The sequence below is a fragment of the Serinus canaria genome, chromosome 5 (assembly GCF_022539315.1).
Source record: "Serinus canaria isolate serCan28SL12 chromosome 5, serCan2020, whole genome shotgun sequence".
Classification (NCBI taxonomy): Eukaryota; Metazoa; Chordata; class Aves; order Passeriformes; family Fringillidae; genus Serinus; species Serinus canaria.
Genome location: NC_066319.1, coordinates 40,057,161 through 40,079,163, shown reverse-complemented (window position 1 = coordinate 40,079,163; position 22,003 = coordinate 40,057,161). Strand labels below are relative to the sequence as shown.

At 43.3% G+C, this 22,003-nt stretch overlaps 1 protein-coding gene and 1 long non-coding RNA gene across 5 annotated transcripts in view; one reads left to right on the top strand and one right to left on the bottom strand.

Moving 5' to 3' along the window:
• LOC127059692 (uncharacterized) overlaps positions 1–17,901 on the top strand; it is a 114,495-nt gene extending 96,594 nt beyond the window's left edge. For 2 of the 3 annotated variants that reach the window (XR_007777724.1, XR_007777723.1), the window contains 2 exons: positions 11,066–11,152; positions 17,809–17,886. This is a non-coding gene — a long non-coding RNA (uncharacterized LOC127059692). Of the gene's footprint in view, positions 1–11,065; positions 11,153–17,808 lie in introns of all 3 variants that reach the window. The other variant, XR_007777725.1, reaches the window with a different exon arrangement.
• The window catches only part of ESRRB (estrogen related receptor beta), a 135,589-nt gene continuing 130,815 nt past the window's right edge, over positions 17,230–22,003 (bottom strand). For both annotated transcript variants that reach the window (XM_030240703.2, XM_050975426.1), the window contains exon 8: positions 17,230–21,554. In XM_030240703.2, coding sequence (XP_030096563.2) covers positions 21,310–21,554 — 245 coding nt within the window. In that variant the 3' untranslated portion in view covers positions 17,230–21,309. The remainder of the gene's footprint in view (positions 21,555–22,003) is intronic.

Sequence of the window (22,003 nt, the reverse complement as noted above, 5' to 3'; positions counted from 1 at the left end):
GGCTTCAGCTTTTGTGCATCCTAGATTTTGCTCAGACACAGATGGATGATTTTTCTTACTTCTGCCAAAACCTGTTTCATCCCAGACTTTGACTCCCATCACAGATGTTGTTTTATTTACTATCATATGTAATGATAGTAAATACTATCATATTTACTATCATTACATATCATATCACACTGGCCCCAGTAAGAGGGCTAGTGGGTCACCTTATACTCCCACAGAGTCAGTATTCTTTACTCTCCAGTTCTTCTCTTTCTTGCTGTTTTCCAGTTTAAGAGCTCACTAAGCTCTTCAGTGTGTGATCTAATTGGGAACTTGTTGGTGTACACTTACATGGCTTTCCATGTCAGGCACAGGGCTGGAATCATGCACTTCAACACGGGGAGAAAGCATATCCCCAAAACAGGAGCTAGACTGAGCCATGAAGGATGCAGAAAAGACAGCTGGTGTGTGAGAGAAAGAGGATCAAGCTTGGCTGGAAAAAAACAACTCAAAGCTTCAGGTCTCCAAGAGAGGGGATATCTTCATTGTTCTTCATTCCTACTTGGAATAAGATGACCAGTAGTGCTTAGACAAATGGGCATGTATTCAACAGTTTAAAATGCACAGGCATACTGAACATCACTAGCTAGGCTTCCAGAGGAAGCTTTTCTCTCTTTGGAATGGTCTGATTTTACCCTCATAATTTGAGTTTTTTTATTTTTATAGTTTTTGTAGAGGCTAGGTAGGTGGTTGGTTAATTCACTCTGTAGAGTATCAAATTGTTTTTCTATATTGTATTTTGTCTCAGTAGCAAGCCTGTTCTATTTTTCTTTTTCTTCAGGTGTCTCAAAAAAATGACATAAAATCCTGGGGGATTGTTGCTTTAGAATATTTTTTCCCCCAGTTCTTCCTACTGTGAGTCTTCCTGTTTCCATGCTTCACCATTATAATCTGAAAATAATAATTCCAAGTTCAATCTCTTCTCAAAATTTTTGTTGCAAAAGAAATAGTGCTGTTTTCTTACAGTGTGATTGTCTTCCTTAAGCTCCCTCTTATAATTCAAATTTCATAATTTAAAGAACCACTAGTTTTCTGGTTAACTTTCTATTTCCAGTGGACATAGACAAGATTTAAAGTCCTCTAAAGCCTAACTTCCAAAGGAAACAAGGCTTAAGAGATGACACTGTCTGTCCCTGACAGTCTTAATCTGTCTATTTCACTCATTCCTCACAATATGTTTTGAATTGAAACTCTCACCCACAAATAAATACACCTGAAAGAGATGCAGGGATCTTAAATGTGCTAGGTCCCATCAATTTCCCTGGACAGAAATGACAGTTTTTCACTATCAGCTCTGAATGAAAGATTCCTAATCTCACCACTTGCTAGAGAGACAAAAAGTCCTGAAAAGGGGATGCATGAACATCACAGTTGTGGGGAAAACTCTGACTGGAGTTTTGATATGCAGCATAGTAAATTCAACACAAGACACAAATCTCTAGGAAGCTGGGATTCATTCTGCTCACAAAACTACTTGTAATGGGTTCAGTAGGTGCTTTCAGGATTCCCCACACATGCTCAGTTGAGTTCTACCTGCTATGTGAATTTGTATGTTTCTTTCTATTGCTTTCTTCTAGACTGAACTTGCCTTTTCCACTGAATACTCACACTTTTCCCATTTTGCTTGTGCTCTTAATCATAGGGTGCCTTTAGCAGTGCATTCTGTTGAAGTGTTTGTGTCCATGGTCATCTTTCACAGCAGGAGGGGAAGTAGCCAGCAGTGCTCAGATCCTAAAGACAAGTCCAAGCTGGTGTGACAGAGCCTTCCTGCTTGATGGGGCCTTATAGAGTTGTGGTCTGCAGTGAGATGAGAGTGTCTGCCTAATTTATGGACAGTTAAATAAATATATCATTCGCTGTGCTGGTTTGGGCTGGAGTAGAGCTAATTTTCCTCACAGTGGCTGCTGTGGGGCTGTGTTTGGGATTTGTGCTGGATGCAGTGTTGATAATAGAGAGATGGTTTTGTTATTGCTGGGCAGGGCTTGCACAGAGCCAAGGCCTTTTCTGCTTTCCACACTGCTATGCTGGTGAGGAAGCTGGGAGGAGATTTAGTGGGGACAGATGACACCAACTGATCAAAGGGATATTCCACACTATGTGACATCATGCTCACTATTTGAAACTGAGGGAAGAAAGAGGAAAGGGGAATGTTTAGAGTGATGGCATTTGTCTTCCCAAGTCACTGTTACAGGTGATGGGGCTCTGCTCTCCTGGAGATGGCTGAACACCTGCCTGCCATGGGAAGCAGTGAATCTATTCCTTGTTTTGTTTTGCTTGTGTGTGTGGCTTTTGCTTTTCCTATTTAACTATTTTTATCTCAATCCATGAATTATCTCAATTTTACTCTTCTGTTTTTCTCCCTGATCACACTGGTGATCTCCCTGATCACACTTGGGGGAGTGAGTGAGTGGCTGCTTGGGGCTGGGTTGCTGGCTGGTGTTAAATCATGACAGCTGCTAAAAGTTTTAGGTCAGCTTGAGAAAAAGCATTTGCTAAAGAAGGAGATTAGAAACAGTATGGAAAATAGGGAGTTGAGAAAGCTTGTATCTGAATCCTTGCTGTGTTTGGCCTTGGAAGCTCCCTTCCCTTGCAGAGTTTCAGTTTTCCCAGGTGCAGGCTAAGAACAGTAACAGCTCTCCGTATCTCTTGCCATTAGTGGAGTAAAATGAGACGTGCTTGCCAGGGGAAGAATCACTGAGTATTGTTGCTGTTCTGTTAAAGAGAATTGGGACTTTAGCAGGATATACTTTCACTGGAGTTTAGCAGGAATTACTTTCCAGTGTCCCCTAATATTGAGAGGAACAATCTGTCAGAACAGTAGTGCTTGAAAGTCCTTCCTGGCTCAGGCACACAGGTTCACTGGGTGTCATGTTTTCTATTGGATTAAGTGCGGGAACAGGGCCAGCTTGGGTCATAGAAGGAGACAATGGAGTGCTGGTAAAGACAAAACTGGGCATGATACCCCATTCCATTCTTAATTCTGTGCTGGCCAGTAACCTTTTCCTCACTCCCAATCCTTGGACTACAACAAGGGCAGCTACACTGAGCAGAGCACTTATTCACCAAACCTGGTCCTCAGGGTGCCTGGCAGAGGTGATTGCTTTGGAAGCCTTGCATTCACTAGTTACTGCCATGGCCCTGGTGACCTTCTCCTGTGAGAGGATGGTAAGATGAGGTAAGCCCTAGAAGGGATTTTTATGCTCCTCTGCAGGAAGGCAAAGCTTTGTGTGGAGTCTGAATCTGGGGGAGAACTGAATGGTATTGGACACTGTGATACTCATCTTCTGTAGTACTTTTTCCAATCTGTCTCACAGCAGTGTCCCATAGTACCCTGCAATAATTCCTAGGGCAGTGTGAGAAAAGTTCATGATCATCTAGAGCTCTGTGATCCACATCCTTTTACAGGTCTTCTGCCCTGGCATCCAGTGTTGTCCTGATCCTGTCTATTGAATTCAATGCTCTATGGAGCAGCTGAAGTTCTTAGCTAACTGAAGAGAAATTATTGCCTTTTTCTCCCCTGCCCTTTTCTGCAGGAACTTGGAGAAGATGAATTGCTCTGTTGATTCAGAGCAGAAGTAACTTGATCGTTGTGTGCTCCTCTGGAAAATGACCACACTGCCCTGTGCCCACGTCTTGGTGTTTGCTGGTTTCACTGCTCTGACAGCATGAAAGATGTTTGGTTTTGTTCCTAATGCTGTTATCATTTGTCATCCTCTTGTAAAGTCAGAACCTGCTGCTCACCCATCCTCCCTCTATGTTGGGTTTTCTGCTCCCCCTCCACTCCTGCCCTGGTAGAGAAACTGCTTGTATGCCAGAAACAGTTTGTCCACTGAGTACTGAAAAAGACACAGGATCCTTCTTGCTCCCTGAAATCACTGTTGTGGTAAATGGTGATGGTTTGACTGGGTTTCAGCTCTTGGGTTTTGGAGGAGCAGCTCCAATCATGGAGTGGAGAGCTGATAGTAACTTTATCCAATAAAGATGGTAGTTGGTCCTGAATCCAGGGCATTCTTCTACAGCTGATGCTTGTGGAAGGACATAATCATTCAAATGCTAGAGATGGTGAAGGGCATGTAGTGTGTAAAATCCCTATCCTTCTGCTGAGTAAGTATCTCAGAGCTGCTTGGGCTATAGCATGCATGTGTCAGAGCTGTGGAATATGTGGGGCTAACATGTGACTGGAAGAGCATCCTGCCATCTTCTGTCTTGTATGCATGCCCCCAAATAATGCATAGGCAGCCCTCTAACTGCAGATCAATGGTACATCAGTTTCTGTGGATAAGCTGAAATAATTCAGAAGGAAGCAGAAATATCTGATAGGACTTGGAGATGACAGGATGAAGGAAGGAGAGTTACCATTCATGCCTTCATTCTCTCTGGCAATGTTTTCAGGTAGCAGCAGCCCGAAACCTACAAAAATGTAGCTTGGGGCTAGAGGTGTGCAGCACACTGCTACTGTTTGTGGTGTTAACATGGACTATGCTGAAGGATGTATTTCTCCTCCCTTCCCTGTCTCACTCCTGGTTCAGCAGTAACAATAAGTCTCATCTCTAGAAGCCTACAAACGTTGTACTGTGTTTCTAGAAATATTGTGTGCACCCTGTATGAGATTTCTCACCCACCTTGCAGAGCCAGGCTGTGATGAGCCAAGCCAGACTGCTTGCAGAAGGACCAGCTCTGTGAGGTTAATGATGGGAACTCTATTGTGGGAGGATGGGGTCTGGTGTCCTCCTTGTGATTTAGAGGGGCATACATCACAAATCTGCAGCTGGGATGGTGGCCCCTTCTCTGATGTCACGCTCTTCATGGACCAGAGTGGCCCTATACTTTCCAGGAAAGCAGAAGTTACTTTTCACTGTCTGGTATCCCTGGACATTACTTCTTATGTGAACTCTTTGTAATTCTGTGTTGCGTGGCAGCCAGACATGCACTTGTGGGAATTGTTGCATCAAATTGGCTTCCTAACACAGCCCTAGCTTTGCTCTTGCTACATGGAGAAGGATTTTGATAGGTATTGGACCTCATGCAGAAACCCATTTTGATATAAAATCTTCCCGTAAGCAGAATGATTTCATTCCATGGGCAGGCCATCATCCTTTTCCTATACATCTGCCAGAGTTGCCAGCATTAGACTCTTACTGTCCTTATTTATAGAGCAATATAAAGGTTCTGAGCATTTTACAGATACATAAAAGAGAAGATTCTCTCTCTTCAAGATGCTGACAGTATCTCATATATATTGGAGAGATGGGACAATAACTCATGTTCTGAGGAGGGCTAACATAGTGCAAGAAGAGCTCAGAGCAGAAGTCTGCAACAGGAGGCTGTGAGAAGAGGGAGGATATTGGCAACAATTTGGTGCAGGAAGCAGTTGTGGGTGATGTGGCCAGAGACATGATGAGAAAAGCTGAGAGAAGGTGGCAAGTTAGAAGTCTTAAGAATTGACTAGTAAGATAAGGGGACCTAGGGGTCAGTAAAACTGCTATTGATTAAAACCAGCCTAGCAAGAAGTGCTCCATTCCTTTTCTGCTCTCAGCACTGGGAAGATTGAGAACTTCTGCACCCTCCCCACTCTCCTTCTGCTGCTCTGGTTGCTGAGAAAGAGAGGGAATTATGTCAATGATTTCAGTAGCAGTATTTACAGTTGGTCTGCCAGAATGGGACAAGGGCTGAAGTTCACCTGCAGTTGGTACAATGAGAGTTGTGGTGTTTTTTCCCTAGTGACTCTTGGGGTCTGTGCACAATGTGTTTCACTCCTCCTTCATGACATGCTAAACAAATAATTGTTTCTATGCAACTCTAGTTCCTTGTGTAAGTTTGTGGGTCCCTAGACTTGATGCAGACCCCTGTTTTAGGTCCATATAAGCTTAACATCAGTGGAGTTGCATGGTTTTTTACCTCTCCTTTAGGGATTCATGTTCCCCTGTGACTACAAACCACAAGTCAGCAATGTTATCTTTTCAAGTCAGCGCATGTGGTCTGCACTGACCTTCCTCCACAAGTATGATAATGATTGTGGGAGAAGACTGCAACTTTTGCTTTTTTGTGTGTCTGTGGTAATGGGCAACAGCTGCTGGACTGAAAGACACCCTTGTCCTCCCCCCTCACCTCCCTCCCTGACTTTGTGCCCAACTGGGGCTAAGTTCTTCTGCTGCTTTTTATTAATCTTCTCCTGGGACAGCACTATCAGTGGCCCATCAGCATTCAACATGCCCTCAGTCACTAATGTTAACTCGATTAGGGCAGTGAGGAGCGACTTACAGGGGAAGCTCTTCTCCACAGGCTGTGTTTGCATACAGTGATTGATGCTGGTACCTCCTCTAAACACATCCACATTTTGCATTTTAAACAAAGCAATTGCTCTAGAGCTGCTCTCTGTCACTCTGTGGGATTCCCAGTACCAGCACAGGAAATAGCTACCCTTTCTTGAAATGGCATCTCCTTCTCAGAGAACACTGCAGCAGAATGAGGAGAAGGTCACTGACCCCACCTTATGTTTGAGGGCCTGACACTAAAACCTATTGTGTGTCCTGTCTTGTGAAGTGGCTGTGGACAGTTCTGGGCTGTGTGGTCAATGTCACACAGTTGGTAGGCTTTCACCAAGAAGATCAGTCTCATATGGAGTGCATAGCCTGAAGCCTCCTGAGTTTCCTTCAAACAGTCTTTCCTTGTCAGATTTCAGGCTCAAAGTAGGCCCCATATTCCCACCATATTCACCACTGCCTCTGTCTTGGGAATACATGAGCTGAGTGCACCATGGAGCACTGAATGAATTGTGGGTTATCCACAAGCATTTTATATATCACATATATGTATTATATGTACATCTTATATGTGTACACCCCTCCCCCGATATATATGTATATAAAAAAATCCGTCTTGCAAATTGTCCAAAGGAGCAACAGGTGCCATACTTTATTACAGCTTCTACTGTGGATTTTAAAGCAGGTTGTGTTCAAGTGAAATTCTGATTTGGAGGGGGGTGTCCTAGGCCATGTCTCTGAAGAGGAAAGTGTACAAGGGAGGAAATGGGTGGGTTTAACTTCTGTTTGAAGGAAGGACAAAAGGAACAAAAAAAAAAAATCTGTGGTGATACTGCTGGTATCACAGGTTGCTTTGCAAAGTGGCAATTGTTCTATCTTATTATATCCTAAGTGTTTCCTTTCTTTCAAAACAGAAGGAAATTTGCCTGGAAAGTAACCCCCTTTGAACAGCAGTGTTGAGGCTGTGAGTCCCTTGGAGCAGGCACTCATTCCTTCCCTTTGTCCCTGGGGTGCAGGGATCACTGTGGAGGCTAAATAAACAAATATCACTTCCATCCACTGTCTAGTGGTCCAAGAAAGAATGGCTCTAGAGGCCCAGGGCTCTTTGCCTTGCAGATTGCCTGCTGCACTGTGAGGGTGTAACACCTTCAACAAAACTCAGAGGCTTGCTGGCACAGTGTTCCAGTGAGGCCCAGGAGCATTTTGATAAGGTTTAGTAGGAAATACCTGTTTTCACTCATTCCTGTCATTACTTTATCATCTTTGTGCTTATCTTAAAGGACTTGCCATATGCTGCTAATTGCCAGTTTCATGTGTGAAAACTTCATGGTTGTGCAAGACCAGGCACTTCACCACTGGGCTCATGCTGTCTGGCTCTGTAGACATGGGAGCTCCACAGTGAAGGTGGCTCTTTCATCTCCTGCCACACCATATTAATTTTGCAAATGTGACAAGCTCAGCTTTGCAAAAATAACATATTGCCCATGTCTTGTTCTATTTAATATTGTATTCAAATGGTCCAAATGCTCAGCAACGTGGGCTAGGGGAATGGCTCTGCAGACTTCTTTGTCACTTGAGTGGCAGCTGGCTTCCAGGAGTAATTATAGCTGTTCAGTGCTGTGGTACATCAAACCTCTTGGGGATTAGTGAGGCATCAGGTGCATGGTGACTGAGAGGAAAGAACAGAGATGGTCCAGTTTCCAAGCCATAAAAGTCATCATCTTTAGAATCCTGATGTCCACTTAGCCTTTGGACTTCAGTGAAAAGGAAGCATTGCAGTGACCTTTCAGAGAGCATTCTAATTTTCCATAAATCCAAACAGAAATTTAGACCTTAGGAGTTTGAAAGTGAATTGCATTGCCATCATGTGGATGCACGGAAGCTAACGTCTAGTCAGAAAAATTCTGGAACCCTTGTTTATTAGTGAGAAATAAAACCAAAGTCATAATAGTCATGAAAGTTGTTAAATCAGAATGCTTATCAAAATGAGGAATGAAATTATAATAACAATTTAACCATGCTACTGTCTGAGTAAACACTGAAGTTAGTTTGACCTAAGTAATATGGGTTATTAGTATGAATTAGAGTATAACGTATTCATTAATGTCACTACTTAGTGACATTTGGGGCTTACAGAATTAGGTGTTAGCAACATTAAGTAATTAGAAAATGAATATGCAAAATAGCTAAAGTGGTATGGGATCAACATGATTCTTTCATGTCTTCTTCAGGGTGGTATTTCCAGACACAGAACTGCATGAAGGGTGTTAGGAAAAATCCTATCTGCTCTGCTTGAACAATTGCAGCTGTTAAAACTGGTAGCTCCTTTCATTTCTACTTAAGGAAATGTGATTTTATGTGGCAATTGCAGTACCAGAAGCAAACCTGCAAAATTAATGAGTGTTTATTAGGCTCTATATAATCTTAAATTAATCTATGTCAACAATGGCTACTCGAGATAGGGTAGGTTTGCAAATCCTCATGGTGCAAAGATCTAAACATAAAATGAGAAACTGTAATAGTGCCTGTTTGTGCTCTTTCAGGGCATCTCAACTGCAGGCTGGGTGCCTACATGCCTCCAGCTTAGGTTTTTTCAGGTCACATACCTGTGCTCTTGAGTTTTCTGATTGGGATCTTCTACAACTCTGCCTCTAGCCTGTGATGTTTCCCCATGGGGAAGAACCTAGCATGTTCTTGGTTGTCCCAGAAGAAACTCATGCTGGTTTCTGTCTTCTGCTTCAAGCTACGTGCTCTCAGTTCCTCGAGTGGAGCACGCTCTGTGTCTGTCACATGCTCTGCTCCTGACTCGTCACCTCCTGGCTGTGCCCTCAACAGCCTGGCCACAGCTTGGCCAGCATCTTTCATAGGTCACTGCTACCTCCCACGACTCATTCAGAAAAAAGTGTTGTGTTGCAATACAAAAGCAAATCCTGAGTCAGGCACAGAACTGAGGCCCCTGCTGGATCATTCTCTTCAGTGTTTCTTACTAAGGAACTGAAGAGGTGATCTAGCCTTTCATTCCATCTTAAGACTCCATTTGGATCAGGAATCATCTGAGGGTTTGTGTAGAAAACTCTTTGCTAGAATGTTCTTACAGGTGGTTGCATGGTCTTAATGTGTTAAAGAACAGTTTGCAGTGGTTTAAACAATTGTCCTCCCAGAATATATAGTTCTTGTCTGTTAAGACTGGGACAAGTGAGAGACTGATGATGGATCACTGGGACATCAGGCAGGATTTCTGCTATTGCCACTTTTCTCTGTAGTACCTGCAATGGCAATAGAGCTATGACATGAATAAATACAAATATTTCCTTATGCAGTTTTCCCCTGCACAGAATTGGGTGGAAAGAAGGAAGAAGAAAAGCCTTTTATTTCTGCAGGACATAGCCAAATGCACAAAAAGTGAAGAGGAATGACCTAAGCAGGAGAATTCAGAAGAATCAACAGGATTTTTAAAGTAGTGAGAAATATTGGAAAGAGGGCAAGGACACTGGAGCAAAATTAAAAGAATTCCTTGTGATAGTCCTTTCCTGTGTTTCTAATTTTACTTGATAATTCAACCAATTTACGTGATTCAGAGTGAAGTTCAGTGGTCTGTGACTTGCCAGATCATCCCAAATGCCTTTTTTTAGAACAACTTACAGCATTTGCTACCCTTCATTACTCCAGTATAACAGATGACTTTAATGAGAGAATTCATGTCTTCAGCAGCTCAGCCACTTCCATTCAGAACTCCTACAGATCTCTTGGATGTACATGATACACTGGGCTGGTGATTTATCTGTTATTTAGCAGCTTGTTCCAACACCTTTTCTCCTGACACTTTTGACTCAGAAGGTGTCTCATCTTCATTACTTGGAAAGGGTAATTCTAGGAGAGATGACTCTCCAGTGGGACTCTCTCTCTCTCTCTGGTGCAGTCTGGCACAGAGAAGCACCATCTTTTGGTGTCTGGGCAAGTGCTTGTCTTTAATGCCTGCTTCTCTTTCTTGTGCGCTGAAGAGACTCAGCCAATTCTTCTCCACAAAAAAGAGCACTAGGAACCACATGAATGTGGGAGCAGGAGACACCCTGTGTCTCACACAAATGTATATGAGTTGAGCTGCATTTCAGCAGCTGCAATTTTTGCTGCTGGGAAGCAGTCCTAGATTTTCTAACACTCCTCACTCCCTCTTTTTTGGATTCTTTGCTCCTCGCTATCAAAACACAGATTTGGGGTAATAGGTTAAATTCTGCTTTTTAGACAAAGAGGTGATTAGATATTTGGAAGATTAGATATTAAGAAGAAATTCTTTACTGTGAAGGTGATGAAGCACTGGACCAAGGTGCCCAGAGAAACTCTGGCTGCCACATCCCTGGAACTGTTCATGACCAGGCTAGATGGGGCTTTAAGCAACTTGGTCTGGTAGAAGGTGTCCCTGCACAGGGCAGAGGGGTTTGAACTAGATGATCTTCACAGTCCCCTTCCAACTCAAACCCTTCTTTGATTCTTTGATCCAACAGAAAATAATATTGTGCCCATGTCTCCCTACTCCCATTAAGAAGTGGAGGTTGGGGGACTGTGAAGGGGAGAAGCAACAGAAGAGGGATTGATTATTTATTTATTTAACCTGCTTAGCAGCAGTAGCTGTGAAGCATAAAACTACCTGCAAAGGATGATTGATTCCTCAGCAAAGTCTGAAGCACAGAGAGGCTGTGGTACTGCTTAATGTTCCCTTTGTGTTATAATTACATATTTTTCTCTCCTGTTTGTTTCAGAGGTACTATGTGTTCCTGACTTGCTGGGTAGCTGGTTGCCTGAGGAGTGCTCATGGAAGAGATAATTACTTCATTTCTCCACCATGGGTAGGAGGTCATGCAGATACTTTTGTGACGGACATCTAGCCAGCTCTGCTCACCTTGTAGCATTGTCCCAGAGCAGATTAGGTGCTCTCCCTTGGCATCTAAGAGGTGAATTGCAACTATTCATAGACATAGCCCAGACAGTTTCATTTGAAGTTTCTGTTCTTTGACTTTTTTGAGTCTGACAGATGAACAATTTGTGCCATGGAGGGTACAGAGCCAGATTCAGTGAAAAGGGCATTTGCTGTGATGACCTATGTGAGAATTAATGTAATCAGCAGAGTATGGGAACTGCTACCAAGGAGGTGACAGCATCAGCACTTAGCATGATGTCACTGACAACTTGGAGCAAGTTATTTATTCCTTGTATTGGAACAAATAACACACACAGCAGGCAGCTGTAGGTAGCATGCTTGTGGAGATACTTCAGCTTGTGAAAATATCCAGAGGATTGACAGGAGCAGCTTAGCAACATGCTCTAGGACACACAGCAATCACAAGCTCCAGAGTGAGTAATTGTTGCACACTTTTGTGAACGTGCTCCATGTGAAAGCAATACCCAAAGACAGTTGTCAAGTCCCAGTCCAAGCTAATTCAGCCAACACAGAGGTTAGGTTTCCCAGAATTTGAGAGGTCCCAGGCATCTTCTATATTAGGTTTTCAGTCACTTTTTACTTATTTGCAAGCCCTATTACCTGGGGAAGAAGAGATGAACCAGGGGCCTGCTGTGTGTGCAGTGAGCAGCCATGGATGGAAAAGGATCCTGCCCAAAATGCTTGCAATGGTCAATGGGTGTCAGAAGGAAGTGCTGAGCTATAATGGCTCAGTGGGCTGGGCAGAGGTGTTATCCAGCTGCAATCTCTCTTACAGAGCTCAGAATACACTCAGATATATTCCTCTCACACACATTTACTCTGCTTGCAACACAGGTCGGTCGGCTCAGAGGAAATCTGCAAAATGATGTCGCATTTGCTTATCTGTAGATTAAAATTCTATATAGTATTTTTATAGTTATGATAATAGCATTTTAATTTTGGTAAACTCAAAACATTTTATTTGCCTGTCCTTGGAGGTTTTGTTTATCCCTTTCTCATTTACAGATGCCAATACCCAGTCCTAAGGTAGTCCAGGCATTTTCTTTTTCTTTTAAAAAGGTGGAGTAGTCTCTTGATTCAAGCAAATTGAGAAACAGAGCCTAATGTACGTCCAGGCAGGCTTTGTTCTTTTTCACTGGTTGTTTCTCTCATGTTTACATTTCTAGGCACATTTAGAAGGTGTCTATGATTTATTTATAAAAGGATTTTATTTTCTGTGATCATGTAGTGTGAATTTCATCGTGTTTCTATAATTGCTATAACTCAGTTTGGATTAATAACTATTTGGAAAGGAAACAGAGCATCATGGGAATGCAACTGTTCTAGTTAAAGGACTGGCAACACCACATGTGGCTGTGTGATGCATGGCCTCACTGGCTTACACTGGCAGGATTTTGAGGTTCTCTTGAGTTGTGCAGTGGGGCCTGAGGTGAATTTGGTATTTCTCTGATTTTGCATAGTTTATCCAATTAACTAGAGCTGCTGCAGCAGCTGCTGTGATGTAATCTGGCTGTGGACATAAGTTTGAGAATGATAGGAAAGGATAACGTGACCCAAAGCGCATCAAAGGTGTAATTTTACAAATATTCTCCTGTAGCCCTTCCTTTGGTTTGGAGAATGTTGTTTAGGTGACATTACATTTCTTGCAGCACTGGAAAACCAGGACATCTTAGGAAAGCTTCAGCAATGGGGAGCAATAAACACTGTTAGCTGGTGTGAGTCTCTGTCCAAGTGGAGGGTGTCCAGAACAGTGATCTGGCTGCCAGACACAGGGACTGTGTTTTTGAGGAAGCTGGAACAGTCTATCCCACCAGAGGTCTGGAGAAGTTCAGTGTGATTGGCTGCCCCAGGGGATGCCACTTGTGGCCTCCTCATCCACATGATTCGGCAGTGTGCCAGAAACAGGACAGGAGGAGGGAGCCAAGGGAAAAAGAGACTGTCTAGTAGTGTAAAAACCAAAAATATATCCAAGCTAGCCAGGGAAACAGGCTGGATCAGAGCAGGAACCTTGTGGCAAGAAATCTTAGAGCTGTGATGGAAAGCAGAAATGTGCAGAAGGAGTGATTTAAGGTTTTCTGCAGCTAGAAAAAGAGAGTCTGAGCCAGAAGAGCTCAAGACAGCAGAAGAGCTGGGTATAGCACACCTCAAAGCTGATGTCTGTGCCAATGCTGGAAGCATCACTCCCTTAGGACTCTGCTGAATTTTTGTGGTGTAATGACAAAACCAATGGGGGACATAAGTGATTACCCAAGTCTTGGTTACAAGGGTTCATTAGATCAAAAAATATCTGATGAAACCATAGACTGACCCAGAGGATCATTGATTTGTAGTAGTATTAACTACTGACAAAAATAAGACAAGGGTTTGGTTGATGTGTTTGAGTTTAATAATGTAAATAGTAATAGAAAATTATTTGCAGCATTGACTGCTTTCAGTGCTGCAATGGAAAAGAATTTGCAATGCTGGAAATGCAATTATTAAAGGTGATTATAATTTTGGCTTCAGTTAAAGAATTTTCATTCCAAGTATAACACTCTCCACTCCAATGAGATTATTCATAATTTATGTATTGCACTTGAATTAATTGGCATATGGTGCAAATTAACCCCTCTCAAAAACATGATTTATGTGCTTTGTTCTAACTGATCTATTAAATGCAGCTTTGTTTTATGTTGATTCTTGCCAATTCAGACAAAGATTTGAATGATTTGAGTTTACACTGTCCTGGCTTCTCTCTATCTGATCACTGCCCTGCTTTTAAAATTTAACAATTGCAGTGCTGTTAGGGATATATGATAAGGCATATTGAAATTATAATACCAGTTTCTTAAAATCAGAAAAAAATGTATAATAATTTCATTCATCAAATAACGAACTTGTTTCTGAGCCTTTTAATGGAATGGTGAATGTGCTGATTTTAAGCACTAAAAGAAGTAAGAGGTTGGTATTTCTGAATTAAGCAAGCTGGGACTTCTAAACAGAAATCAACTTCTTACTGTGCAATAGGAGGAAATACATTTAAAAATTATTTTGTTCAATATGTCAAGGAATACCTTAAAATATGCAGGGTTTAAAGCAGTCATTTGTATTATAATAAAAGGATTACATCAGAAAAGGTGCCTTATTGGTTCCCTCTGTTTTTCAGGTAGATGAAAAAGAGAAAAAGATTGAGGAAAAGACTGCATCCATGTAAAGGAGGAAGGATTCCAACCTGTTAATGTTGTTATTATAAGGAAAATGTGATTTAAATAGGATAATCTTGTTTCTAAATTACTTTGAAGGCAATTGTGAACTCCAGTAATGCTGTGAATAAGAACATAACTAAATAATGCAACGGGTGTGTACATTTGTGTACACACCCATTTGCTAGCTACATTTGTAGCTAGCAAGAGAGGTCTCTATATGTCTGTGGATCTCAGATAGGGATGGGATTTTTGTAGTTGTCTTTAAAACATCAAGATCAAGTGATGGAAGGCAGCCATTTGCCTTTCTCACTGTCACATTTTCCTAACTTAATTGGTGCTGAATGTGCCCAGGGAAGGTGTAAGGCTGGGAGCCATACTTCTTCCCTGAGAAGAAATTACTGTGGGTGGAAACAAGACACCTAGAAGATTGTGAATGGTAAGGAAAATAGAGCAGGATCTTTGATCCTTAAATTTAAGGACCTTTGATCCTTAAATTGCTGGGAGACTTAATTATACCTCTTTGCCATGTTTTTACATTCTTCTCTGGTCATCTGCTGCTGGCCATGTTAGCAGAGAGAGGTGGTGGGATAAATGGGTCTGTGGTCTGAACCAAGCCAGATGTTCCTGCATGTGCTGTGTGTGCTGCCAAGAGATGGTTGCAGTAGGCATGTGACTAATTATATTTATGAAGGATTCTGTGAAGCACGAAAGTCTTTAGCAAATCTGTGATATGTCACTGGTAGCTGTTTTTCTTGCACAAGATGCTTTGAGCCTCTAGCCAGTTCTGATCTTTCCTGTGACTTTACTTCTACTTATAATTATTTGGATGCTGCTGCTCTCAGCACACTGCTAGGTTAGTCCTCCTGCTCCTCAGGCACAGGTGTTCTGCTTTTCCCAGAAAAAAGCATTGTCATTTCAACAATGCTGCAATGAGAGAAAATGTCTTTCTAAAGAAAGCCGGGCACACAGTGTAAGCTCTCCAGCTTTCCATTACTGCAAGTGGAACATTAAAGTTTTCTGTACCTCAACCAATGTTTGCTTTGATTTCCTGTGTAATATCTTGGCCTGAAAGAGAAAAATCATCATAGAATGATAGAATGGCCTGAGTTGGAAGGGACAGTTATCTTGCTGGTTTTCCTTTTATTTTGTGTGTAGGTAGCCACAAAAAAACTACTGCACCCATGTTTTAACATTTGAAATTTAAGGACATATACCAGCAGTTAAGTGTGCCCTTAATTTTGGTGTTTAGAGAACTCGACATTGATTAGTAAAGAGACCTGCTTCCCTCTCCAGCTAATCAGAGAAATTAGAGTATTTTCCTAGTATTTCCTGTGAAGCTCATATGTAAGAGGAAATATCAGGGTTGGCCTCAGTTTCTCTCAATGCTACACAGGGTTACTATGAAGACAATCCCCATCTCTTTCTTTCTTTAATTCCAGTGTGAGTGAACACTAGTAAGCAAAGCAAGGAAAGCCTCAAACAGACCTAGACAAAGAAGGATGCCCAGGAAATGCCAGTAAGGCAGCCACAACTTTAAAGTAAGGGACTGAGGAATGGTAACAGCCCTTAAATGGTGTTTGAGGAGTGGTGCTCAAGCTCTCTGTAGTCTGCCTCTGTCCTTACCAATCTCTTGACACCATCAGCTCCAGTGCCACACGAACCCCAAAAGCCACACATTAACATCCCTTTGCTATATTTAATCTGAAGTAGGATCCATTTTAAAGTCCTACTGAGGTGGCCAAATCCAAACCTTCTGTGAATGGCTACAACATCAAGAGGACTTATGCATGCAATGTAGGCTGTGTGTGACTGTGAGCTGCTATGTGAACTTGGAAGGGGATTGTGTTGGTTTTAAGACTACATCTGTCACAGTCAGGGTGCTGCTGACTGTGGGGCTGGGGGTAGCTGTTTCCAGTGTAAAAAAAGCTTGTCACACTTCCCACTACAGCTCTGTGCTCATCTCGTTTATTCATTCAGGCTCATTTTTAGCCCGTGGTCTTTCCCACTGGCCAACACTAATTCAGCCACCACCTTCTCTTCAGAGGGTAGGCTGAGCTGCCTCTTGATTGCCTGGTTTGATGCATCATTAGGACATTAGCAGTGTTGGTTGAGGCGTGTTGGAGGTGCTTAAACAGGGTGGGATGGTGTCTGGTACCTGATGGAATCAGAGGTAGAGCAAAAACCTGGGGTCCTTTTTTCTCACATCTCTGCCTCAATTAGCAGAGTGCATTTTCTTCTGCTTTCTCAAGCAGCTATGAGCTTTCCCTCTTGCAATGCCTGACCAGCAGATCAATGTGAATGCCACAACTTTAGCACTTGCATCCACTTCATAAGCACTGGACAGCTGCTGTAATGCTTGCAACACTCATGATGTCACTGCTGGGTTTAAGCCAGTGGTCTATTTTATGATTAGAGGTTTTTCTTCACTGGAACAACTTCAAGATTTTTTCTTTACTAGCTCCTGTTTATCCCTTGCACCACTGAAATGTAGAATATGGAAAGAAAAGGAGTGAGGGGGAGAAATAAACTGGTCTGTGGCAGAGACTGGCAGCATGCCTGTCTTAAAAGTTCTCAGCAAAGCTTGTCTCAAAAAAGCTCAGAAGCCTGCTGAGAATTTTTTTTAATATGAGAAAACATGAAATGAGCATTTCTAAGTGAGAGGGCTGGGGGTTTCCTGCTCTTCTGCAGCAAATACAAGCAGATCACGCTTTCCCCCCACTGACCTTTTCAGTGGAGCCATGTGCATCCTGAGGGACAGAACAGAGCAGCTCCTAACACAATAAACATTACTCTGCCTGCATTAGTTTTTACATTTCTTTGTTTTATTTCTTGTTTTGTTTGAAATGACCTGTACCACAGGAATACAATTCATTTAACAGGTTGTTATTTTTTTAGGAGCAGATAATAGTTAAGTAGATACTGTTTATTTCACTGACTGTCTATGACTACCTGCATCATTCTCACAGCCTCTGTCTCTCTCTGGCTTCTCCATGTAACCCAGCCACAAGAACAACAGAGCAGCCTTTGGCCATATGATTGATTATAGCTCCGATTGGTAATAAAAGCTCAACATGTTACATTCTAGGGTCTTTCTCATTTACTTGCCCCTCTAATAGCTGCTTACATGTTTCTGGTGAAGCATGTTTTATTTTATATACTTATAATAGTTTAAAAAAAAAAAGATGACATAGCTTACAAAGAGAAAAATAATGCCCCCTTAGCATGAGCAATACTGCAAGGTTCTGATTGTTGTGGGGATGTTTCTTGTCACTTCACAGTTTTGCTGCGAGGTGTAATGCCCAAGCTTCCCTAGAAACCTTAATTCAGAGTGGTAATTTACCTTTTAATTGATCCCCATGAAATTTGTTTTGCATTATAGGTCAGACACTGCTGTTCCCAGAGAAGAATGTGCCCAAAACAGAAGAGCTGGTCACTTGGGAAGAGCTGCCTTTTGTAGTAGCTGGCAGGTACATGGTTTCTGTTATCCACACATGCAAATCAGGGGCTGGAGCTGCTTTTACCATTATTGCTGGTGTGGGTTTATTCACTGTCACTGATATACTTACCTCTTCTGCTTTTCTTTAAGTCACAGAGCCCATCAGCGTCCCAAGGCTCAAGCTCCATCATCTTTTGCCCCATAAAGAAGGACAGCTGTATGACACTGACTCTGTGAATCCTAGATTACAAATGAGCAGCATAAAAACTACTGACCTAAAACCCATCTCCTAGTTCATGTCTCATCTTCCACATCCCCAGACCTTTTTTGTAAGAGACTGTGAGCATTCAAAGACTAAGCAGTTGCAGAGGCTTCATTTCCTACTTCAAAGTGCATTGGGGGGACTACACTGTTACACTCCTCTGCAATCCCAGCCTATTGTGTAGCTGGAAAGGCTCCTCAGCTGTGTCAGTGTGTTAGTACTAGTGAAGCACAGCAGATCAGAGTGCCTGCAAAGAGATGATTGTGATTCCTGCACTTGTTTGACGGGCTCAAGAGACCTGATCTGCTTCCCAATTTGGGATGGTACAAGCCTTTTAAGGGTTAAATCTAGACAGGTGTTTGTCTCCCAGTTCCTGGGAAAGAGTTTGCATTTCTTGGTTAGAGAGTTTAATATATCCTAAGTACTGTCTGCTTCACTTCCCATCCTATTTCAGAAGAACTGCAAACACTTCCCTGCATATTATCTTCAAGCAACGGAGACTATTTGGATGATTTCCAATATTATGCAGCTTTAATGGAGAAAGAAGTTCCTGGAAAAAATGTATTTGGTATCTTCATATTGCTATGCCAAGGCAGGAGTTGCCTCCATCCCACAGCCCTAATCTAAATAGCCAGCAGCCTCTGTGAGCTAGAAGCTAACTCGGCAGCTCTCCAAATCATGTTTTGTAGATAGTTTCCTGTTATGGAGAGCAGGCCTGAGTTCAAATACAACAAAGCTAGAAGAGCCTTTTGGGTTGTTTTGGGGTATTTTTGGGGTTTTTTTGAAGGGGGAGATTGGGTGGGTGTGTTGGTGTGTGAGTAGTGACCTTTCTGGCAGGACCCAACAGAGTAAGAATTGCTTCTTAGGATCTTTTCAGTCCGTTTTGGGACAGCTCCCTTTGCACAGCAGGCTGGGACACAATGTGCTGCGGCTCAGCTGGGTGGCACTTGGCAGCATTGCAGCAGTGCTCGAGTGAGTCAGACTTACAGGTGATAATGCAACCCAGCACATCTGTGAAAGCAATTATACCACAGCCAGAAAGGGCTGCCAGAGTGCAGCACATGGCAAGCTGGCTCTGCAATGGTGGCATGCATTTCACTTTGGTCCCTCAGTCACAGATGGGTACAGGGATCATGAGTGCAACCAAAAACCTCTCATTTTCTCCCCAGCTGCCTTTGGGAGGGAGTGGGGGAGAGAAGCACAGGTATCCTCTTGAAGCACAAGGCTACTGTGTAATTGCTACTGCTGTGAGCACAGAAAGAGTCCCAATTCCAATGTGCCTTCTGCCCATAAGGTCTCTGGTGGTTTACTAATATGCCTGAAGTAAGACAATTCCTTTATCAAGTGAGTACAAAATGAGTGACTCTGTAGCATAGGAAGAAGTCAAAGGAGATGAAATAGAACTAACTTAAGTACAAGGAGCTGAGAGGTCACCATGCCAGCACCCCTGTGTCTGAGCCTGCCAAGGCAGGGTTCTGCAGTATTGACAGCTCTGCTGAGACACCTTCTGCTCCAGCAGAAAACAAGCACCCAGTGTTTCTGATCATACACCTCAACCTGGTTTGGAAGACTTCATCCCGAGGGCAATTTACTCCTCTTACACACCACCTTTCTCCTGGGGAAGCCAGGAAGGGGTGGAAGCTTGGGGAGAACAGACACAGTAGAGTTAGTGGTGTCTCAAACGTAGATCAGAGGTTTTTTTCTCACCATTAGTGCCATGCTGTTGACCACAAAAATCAGGTTTTGCCAGCTCAGGATGGCTTAAAACTAAGTGACCTAGAAAATAAATTTTCAGAGAATACCAACAGTCAGTATGGCTTAGGCAGCAAAACTAAACCAGGTCTTGGAGACAGTAGGAACCTGGTTACATAAAAGTAAATAAACACTCCCCCTGCTCTTCTCCCACTACCTCAAGGTCAGGTATTTGCTTTCTGATCAGCAAGAGAAAGTCCTACCAGCCCCAGGTATAATCTATGCTAGCTCTTTTTCTGCTGTTGAGGATAATGGGATGAGGCAGGGGAAGACAGTAGTTGGAGTATCACGGGTTTCATGCCATCCTCTAATTTATTTCCCTAGCCTGCCACAAGAAAGCAATCTCTCAGGCTCTAGAGCTGCCTCCTCTGAAAAGCAGTGCCCTTGATTCCTAACTGGAATTTGGCAATAAGCCTAAAGTCTCTGTGGAGCCAAAGAGCTCTAATGAAGTCTAGGAAAGATCTGGTTTGGGGTGTATTTTTACTTGGGCAGTAACCATGCAGACAAAGCCTTGTGTTCTCTGCCACAAGGAACAGGTGGGGAATGGCACTGAGCTGAGCTGAAGAGGCAGGTGTGATACACTATGGGGTGAAAAGTGTGGAAGAATTGTAGTTAGCACCACACAGGAGAGGATGCAGAGATTATCAAGTCAACCCAGCACTGAAGTATAACATCAGGCCCTTTTCTCTTGCCATTTGGGAAAGACTTGCATTTCTCAGGGACATACATCCTGCCTCTTCAGGGGCCTGCGGGGATTGTACATGGGAGGGACTAGCCAGGCATAATGACACACTGTACAAGGTCGCAGAATATCTTACACAGTTAGGAGCATCTTTCCCAGTAAGAAGTGGGGCCTGTATGTACAAGAGAGGAGTCTGGGAGGCAGCCTTTTTGTTCAGGAGAGGTCCAGCAGCCTTGTTCTCCAAAGGAGCATCTACTCTATGGTAAGAGGAAGAAAGGTGACAAAAAGAAGGACCGTGGCTGCTTCCCTTTCTAACTGACCCCTCATAACACCAGCAGATAAAGTTTATATTGACTCTATTCTTCCTCTCTTCCTGCTTCTGTCCCCACTCCCCCTCCAGAACTGGCAGAGGGTGCTGGGGAGCAGGCAGCCTGGACAGCGCTGAGAGCATCACTGATCAGAGGGGCTGAGCCCCCATGATGCCTCAACAAGTGCAAGAGCATAATCTGGTATTTCCCACAGAGAAAACAACGAAAAAAAGAGAAACAGGTGACTGATTAAAAGTTTCCCCCCTCCTGTACACAAGATTCTGCAGTCACGCCGACAGATAGACATTAAATAATTCTTCCATAATAAATGATTGGAGATAAAAGCCGGCGGTGCCTGCTGCTGCTGTTTGGATTGCTCCGTTGTCTGCATCTTTGTTTCTAGTTTGTTCCCCGGCCACTGTCGGCTGGTGCTGGGGCTGTCAGACCTTTGCCTCTAGCATTTCTAGGAAGAGTTTATGCATGGGAACCTTGCCCTGCAGTTTGATGCTGTAGAAGTGCTGCACAGCTTTAGCAGCCGTCTGCCGCAGGAGGGGCAAGGTCAGGAGCAGCTTGCCTGCTCGCCGGGGCTCCTCATTGCGCTGACTCAGCTCGTAGTCCTGCAGGGCTTCGTGGAGAAGGTCCTGGAGTTTCTGCACTGCATCCATGTCCTCTATGTGCATGGAGTCTGGGGTGAGGGAGAAAAGACAGCAAACAGACAAGTCAGATGTGACAAAGGAAATCCTTTATGGTTCTGAAGCTAATGATGTTTTCTTTCCTTCTTATCTGTTCTTGTGGGTGTTTTTTGAGTTGTTTTTGTTCCCCCCAGGCAGGAGGTGAGGGGTGTTGTTTGGTTTGTTTCTTAAGCAGAAAAAACCATCTAGCTGGCAGGTGTGGTGCTGCTGCATGAAGTTTGGCAGCAGCCGAGTGTGTGGGCCCTAGCAGTGCAGGGACAGTAGGGTTGCCCGGGGTAGGTGGGTGACACACGTGCCCTGTGTGCTGCCCATTTTGCCAGCCACCCCAATGCAATGCAGGGGTCAGGCAGGGGCCTTTGTGATTTGCACTTTCACTTGCCCTCTATGCTCCTTATGGGGAGAGTCACCCTGCAAGGGGCAGCAGCTGCTGTGCTGCCGCTTG